The sequence below is a fragment of the Sinohyriopsis cumingii genome, chromosome 15, assembly GCF_028554795.1.
Source record: "Sinohyriopsis cumingii isolate HCF-2022 chromosome 15, ASM2855479v2, whole genome shotgun sequence".
Taxonomy (NCBI): domain Eukaryota; kingdom Metazoa; phylum Mollusca; class Bivalvia; order Unionida; family Unionidae; genus Sinohyriopsis; species Sinohyriopsis cumingii.
In genome coordinates, this window is record NC_142975.1 from 35,772,202 (window position 1) to 35,779,342 (window position 7,141).

A 7,141-nucleotide genomic window follows, 5' to 3' on the forward strand; every position below is an offset into this window, starting at 1 on the left:
CTTACAAATCTATAACTGGAGATGTAAATATACCATTTTTTATTTAATTTTTTTAAATCACATTATAAACCGCAGTAATCATATTATTGCACGTCTGTATAATAATGTATTATAATATTTCAAGTGCGTGTGATTAAAGATGATTCCCCAAACATCCTCCGTTGCCATAATTTATTTGTTGCTTTAGTTAATATAGAAGATGATGCAATTAAAAAAGAATGTGTTTTTTTTACATTTAACCAAATGTGGTGGTGAAGTGGGGTGTGCGGTCCAAGCGAGGAAAACAAATGGAGTAAGTGGGAAAAGAAGTAAATCAAGGAAAGACTAAAGCAATCTATAGTGATTATTATTATTATTATTATTATTATTATTATTGATTAGTGGACAAATTGAAACGTATATGTTTTATTTATTTCAGATTTAACCATGTATAAAAGATCTAATTCCATTGTCAACGATACCCGTTATATGGACAGTATGTTTGATCGCGAAGCATCTGATGCAAGTGCACTACCCTTAACATTGAATGAATTCTCCGAGTTTTCTGGATTCGGTACTATTGACCACGGTCGAAGTGCCACAGCCGTGAAGGTGATGAAAAGCAACGATATGATGCCAGCAATAAAGGAGGAATTAAAAAACAGAATCCAGTTTAATATAATGGCAGAGGGAAAGGAAGAACTAATGGTTAACTGTACTGGAAAACCAAACTCTGAGGTATACTGACTTTGGTACAATGTTAATATAAGCTTTACATTTCTGACTGAAGCATTCTTGTATTGGAAATTCCTTAATGGAATTTTCTTTCGTTATCCCTTTCCTACTGGCATTTAGTTACAAAGTAATCACTTCTTTGCACATTTTATGACCTTTCAATTTTTATCGCCCATTTCTCGTTTAAACATAAAACTCTATCAGCATATCCTCTCTTGTAGTTCCTTAATAATAATAATAATAATAATGAGGACTTTGTATAGCGCCAAAACTTTAGAAGCTCTAAGCGCTTTACAACATTAGACAACACCTATAAGATAAAAAACATATAATAATATTATTACAAAAAACAAACACCATGAAATTAGAAAAACATTAAAAAATAAAAAACATGCTGAAAATATTTCAGGTAGGAAACATTAATAAGTCTTTCAGTTTGTTCTTGCAGTCGAAATAAGTGTGTTTTGAGAGCCCTCTTGAATGTGATCACTGTGTCTTTGTGATACAGCTGTATGAAAACCAAAGTGTTAGTTTGGGAAATAAAAAATATCTGCATTTGCATGGTCTCTGATTAGAGTTATTATTATTATTATTATTATTATTATTATTATTAGCTGACATACGAAGAAAAGGAAAAGGCAGAAAAGAGAAGAATACAGAATAAAATGGCGGCAAGAAGATTCAGAGAAAGGCAGAATATACTGGGAACAAACTTGCAAAAGGTAAGGTAGTGCGTTCGGGAAGATGAAAGAAGGAGGAGTTCTATGCATTTATCAGCTAGAATCTAGAGGGGACATTAAGGAAAAGAAAGGATTTGAAATATAAACTTGACACTGAATAAGATCCATACTTGTAAGAAAAAGACATTCCAAAGATTAAAGATTTACTGCAACTTGTATACCAGCTTAAAATGATGAATAAAAGCTAAGTATTAAGTAGAATTTTCTGTCATGAAAACTGTTTTTTACTTGTTAAAAATGGTTCTGCATTAATGATTAAAAACTGTCTGAAAATTGTAAAGGCATAATATCAAAGTGAACAATTATTTGAAATTCACCCATGTGGATAAGAATAATGCAAACTGCTTAGTAAGTATTGATCTCTATTTCATAATGTGATATCGGATCAAATAGTTAAAACCGCATAATCCTATTGTGTGTGTGTGTGTGTGTGTGTGTGTGTCTAAGAGAGAGAGAGAGAGAGAGAGAGAGGGAGAGAGAGGGAGAGAGAGCGAGAGAGAAAGAAAAAAGAAAGAAAGAAAGAAAGAAGAAGAAGAAGAAGAAGAAGAAGGAGAAGAAGAAAATGATGATGATAATAAGGATTCAGGAAGAAAAAATCTAGTTGACTCATTCTGACCGAATAGAAATTAGATGTATTGATTGAACCTTTAGTATGTGCTGTTACGACTCTATAGGCATTAAATTAGTAACAGAAAAACTACACACACACGAGCTCATAAAATTCAACAAATAATTTATTTTACTAGAATGCAAAGTGAAAGTTTAAAACGAACTTACAGTATTGTGAAATAAATCCCCAAAATAGCCTAAAGAATATCACAAGTCCATATGTATAACGCTCCAATTGAATTCCAGTTGTGTTCCAAATAAGTTCCAATATTCATTGTGTGATATGCCTGTAATGTCTAATGTGTTAATGTTCCAATGGTCTGAGTGTGGTAATGTGTTAAGAGTCTTTTGACGTATAACAGTAATGTCGAAAATGTAATCGAAAATGTATTTGTCTGAATTCACTATAATTCTAAAAATAATTTTTGTCCAAGAATCGTAGTGAGCACTTTGTAATTCTAGTGAATAATTATTTAAAAAAAAATTCCAAGCAAATTGAACGGTAAACATAAGAAAAAGACTGATTCTTCTTGAAATGTTAAGGCAAGAATGAATACTCCGAATGTAAACAAGATTATATACCCATCTACTTCAAGTAGGTCGAAATCAAAATTTTCTGGAAATACCCTGTCTACATTCTGGAAGTTTCTAAGGTCAGAATAATGACTTTATTTTAAACACAAATTGAAGAAAACACGCTTGCTGTAATTGACAATGATCTGAATATTTCATCCACAATCATATGTATATATTAGCTATGTACTATATTGTTTACAAAATAAGTGTCACTAGTCAGATAAACGATAAACATAATTTTGGAGAAAGGTCAAGTAGAAAATAAAGATATACATATAATCACTGAGAAAAAACAATAAACAATAAAAATTAAATATACACTACAGTACTCCTGCCTGGGCTGAATAGATGCAGATTCTCAACCTGAGAATTCGTCGGAATACATGTTTTACCCTTAACAAACGCAAAAGTTCAAAATACCTTAATATTTTGAGTGCATTAATTATACATGGCATGTGCCTAATTTAAGAACTTGTCAGTTTAGAACATGTTGCACTGGAAACAAATTTATTTATATACAGGTACCCGATAAAAGCTTGACAAGAAAATGTCCAAATATTGCAACCATATTATTTTGCAGTTCACACTTTATTTCTGTTGGCATTTACAGTGCTTTAGCTATTATTGTGAATACCATTCAGCAATCCATGGAACATCTTTGAGTCTGACCTCTAAGAGGTTTAGAGACGGAGAATGTCAACATTTATGACAGTTCATCTAATCAGGCAATGTTACTGTTGTCGGATATCATCGACATTTTCAAAACGGCTTTATTGATTTATTGTCATACCAACGGGATGATATCAGTCAATATTTATGTAAGAATATAATTACTTGCCAACTTACTTTAGACATTAGTATTTTAAGTGTCTCAATCATTTTCTACCAACATTCACAAAATGTATGTATTTATAGAGTCTAGATCTAGTTAGGGTTATGACATATAAATGTTCCATTTTCTGTTGGACAATCGACATTTTAATGGAGCCTCTCTTTAGTTGCATAGAATGAAGGTTAGATAAAGATGCGATCGCCACGGTGGCTTGTTGGTTGTATCGTCCACCTCGGACGAGGTAGGTTGCGGGTTCGAACCTCGGCCTAGTGATATTAAAGACTTATAAAAATCGTACTAACAGCTGCCTCGCTAGGCGCTCAGAATTTAGAAGTTGGTGTTAGGACTGATTGGCATAGTGTCAGAATAATGTGACATCATGTTACATGTCTGCAGCATGATGCCCCAGTGCTAGACACTAACACACTGCAGACATCGTAGCTCTATGATTAAAAGCTGTTAATGCTATGTTAGAAATCCAGATCACCCCCACACAAACACACATACACACATAGATAAAGGTACATTATTTAATATGAAAGTGCTTTGAGACTGAGACGTTTGGAACTCTTTTTTTCCAATTAAGTTACTGACATTTTTCTTGTGGAAAATAATTACATGAGTATATAAATATCAGTTAGAGTACTTTCGATGACGTGACAATTAGTTTATAAAGCGGCTCAGTCTCTGCCTGAACATAAATAAAGCATACACTATTTTAGTTTTTATGTCAAATTCATAACGATGTGTGAAAGCTAACTGACAAGGAAACTATTCCATCAAGATTTATGCAAGCTTTTGCTGTAAACCGAATAACACTTAGAAACCAATGCGACTTTAATTGCTTCAAACCTTGTCTCTTATCATAAGCCTATCTAAAAGCCATGCATTAGAACAAACTATGTTAATGGTTTTCATCCCTTTCAGCATCAAACTTGCATCAAGAACCATTGGTTCTATAATAAATACGTAAGCACCCTAGTGACGACGTGTGCTGTGTTGTGTATAATGACGAACGGGAAAAGTAACTCTTGGATCTCCTCGTTCAAGGACGAAAGCTTGGAAAACTCTTTAACGTGCCCTGTTATGATAAATGTATTTTCTCTGTATTTCAGAAAACGCAGAAATTCGAGTCTGATAATACGTCTTTGAGAAATCAGATACGACTGCTTAGAAGAGAACGGGAAATTCTTCAGAGGCAATTACAGGAACACCTGTCCGTTTGTCGTTACACCACTGGTCCCTATATGCACTTCGGCTTCCAATCGCGGAGCGCAGAAGCGGATTTACAGAGACTTAGAGAGGAATCTTTAGACAACAGTTCTGACCAGTGGACCTTTAACGATTTTCTTTAGTGCAGTTAGTCTTGTTCACTCGTTCGGTATCCGCTTCCGATTTACATTCATCACTCTGGCCTTGACTCTGTCTCGAACACGCTCAGGGTTAGAACAATGAACTTAAAAAAAGGTCAAACGAAAAATTATACAAAACCACTTAAAATGACACTACCATCTTTTTGGAGTTATGAAGCATGCCTTTATAATTCTGTTTATGGGGCGGAGCTATATATTCATATTGTAAGTGTACATAGATTGAGAGAAATCTCAACGCACTTCACACTTATTTACAAATTAAATTGTTGTGGACATTTGTCTCTCTATGACGCGTTTTAAAAGAATTTGAAGTTACTAATGCAAATTAACAACTGTCCTGTTCTATTGTTACAATTATTAGTTCAGGGCATTTCCTGAGAATGTGTACTCATTAGGTTGTAGTTCGGTACTCTTTAAAGTCTATACAAAAAAAGCAAATATGGATGAAAACATAATGCCCAATAGATCACATTAAACCTGAACTAAATTATTGCATCACATCTACAAAGTACAGAACTCTTAGCTTCATTACCTGTACCGCAGCAATGGTCCAGCCACTAAAGCCCTCGCCAATACACATGGTTACATTTACATTACGACTGCATATATATATATATATATATATATATATATATATATATATATATATATATATATATATATATATATATATATACCTTTAACTGACCAATCCATAGTGAGGTGTAACCCGTACATGTCACTTGTTTGCCTACTTGAGACAGATTTTACTGAGTTCAATAAAAAATACTTGACTTATTAGTATTAAAATACGGCACTTAAAATATACTAAGACACTTCTTCAGAAATATTTTAAACAGAGAGAGAGAGAGAGAGAATGAGAGAGAGAGAGAGAGAGAGAGAGAGAGAGAGATAATGAGAGAGAGAGAGAGATAATGAGAGAGAGAGAGAGAGAGAGAGAGCACTATCATTCATCGTTTCATTGACTCATAAAAAACCGGCATTGATGATTTCACAATTACTGAGATTGGAAAAATATAGAAAATTATATATTTTTCTCCTTTATTACACATTCCTTCTTCAATTAGCGACAACCAGGATTTAAATGTTATTGTATTGGTTTATACCGTTAAACTTAAGTAAGTTTGTTTTGAACAAGTTTACTGTTTCACTTTCTTGAGTTAATATCCATGTTAATGGACATATATTCTCCTTCATTCATGTTCATAATTGTAACGCAGTATGTACGTGCAGCGATTTGCTAGCTGTGTTCAGTGTGAATGATGAAGATCCATGTAACACTGCGTAATGAGCTGTCCGATTTTGTTGTACACGATTTGATGCAGCCTTTGTGTCATGGTTTTTTGTAAGGTTTAACATGAAATGATAAAACAATATCCCCTATATTTTCTATATACATGTTATTTTATTATTGATTTTTGTACGGGTATGCAGTAGGATCTACATGACATACAGGTGTCACTGGTAATATTTAGATATGTTGTATATTACGCTATCCTTAGCATGATATTTATTTTTGTTACATTGTTTTCTTTAATGAGTTTTACGGCTTGCATTTTGTTTAAGCCATGTTACATAAGTATCACAATGGCGTCCGTTCTTGAGTCTGTTCGAACTTCAGTCGATACATTAGTGTACAAATGTTTACATTAAATTTACTTTCTGGATAAATAAAAGTAGCGTTTTCAAATGAAGTATCTGGTTGTTATACGTGTTATGATTCGCAAAAGTATTATTTTCTATGCAGACATTGACTTCCCTGTATTTTTCCAACTGTTATATGAAGTAAGGCCCATGTGACCTAGTGATGCCTTTTTCCTAATATGATTTATTTGCTGATCAAGGTCCCTATGTCTATACGTAATTATATTAATCATTTTCTCTTTTCTGTTTGAGGTTTCAATGGCTTGATACCTATATAGTATACAACGATGTAACCATATTTTTATTAGGACTTTTAATTGTTCCACTCCTATTCATATCACCTGAAATTCATGAAGTATTTTGCAGATTTAACATTGTTTTCCTGAAATGTGTTTGCAATTCATACGTAAGATAACATTACGTAGACCGATAAATCAGCCCCTCACCCGTGATGGTGTTGATTTTTGGGTTAGGGTCTGATATCACCTATTCATTCAAATATGCAATTATTCGCAGAGACTTTTTTCTGCACACATCGGTGAACATTTTATGCACTAAACGGTAATTATCGTGCCTGTGGAGCTACCGTTGGCTGAAGTGTTCTTTTGGTGACATGTACATTATATTTCCGGAGCAAATTCTTTGTTTGGTGA

General features: G+C 33.4%; 1 protein-coding gene across 1 annotated transcript; it reads left to right on the top strand.

Annotated features, from left to right (window-relative positions):
• The first annotated feature begins 424 nt into the window (after window positions 1-424).
• On the top strand, window positions 425-5,441 carry LOC149781598 (uncharacterized). The gene is made up of 3 exons (XM_089934762.1): window positions 425-717; window positions 1,329-1,436; window positions 4,587-5,441. The coding sequence occupies exons 1-3, from the start codon at window positions 427-429 to the stop codon at window positions 4,824-4,826; spliced, it is 639 nt and encodes a 212-aa protein (XP_089790888.1). The 5' UTR covers window positions 425-426; the 3' UTR covers window positions 4,827-5,441.
• Window positions 5,442-7,141: the final 1,700 nt, after the last annotated feature.

Coding starts and splice junctions, on each gene's coding strand:
- LOC149781598 (XM_089934762.1), top strand. CDS start 427: ATGTATAAAAGATCTAATTCCATTGTCAACGATACCCGTTATATGGAC. Junction 718..1,328: donor CTGGAAAACCAAACTCTGAG/GTATACTGACTT, acceptor TATTATTATTAG/CTGACATACGAAGAAAAGGA. Junction 1,437..4,586: donor TGGGAACAAACTTGCAAAAG/GTAAGGTAGTGC, acceptor TCTGTATTTCAG/AAAACGCAGAAATTCGAGTC.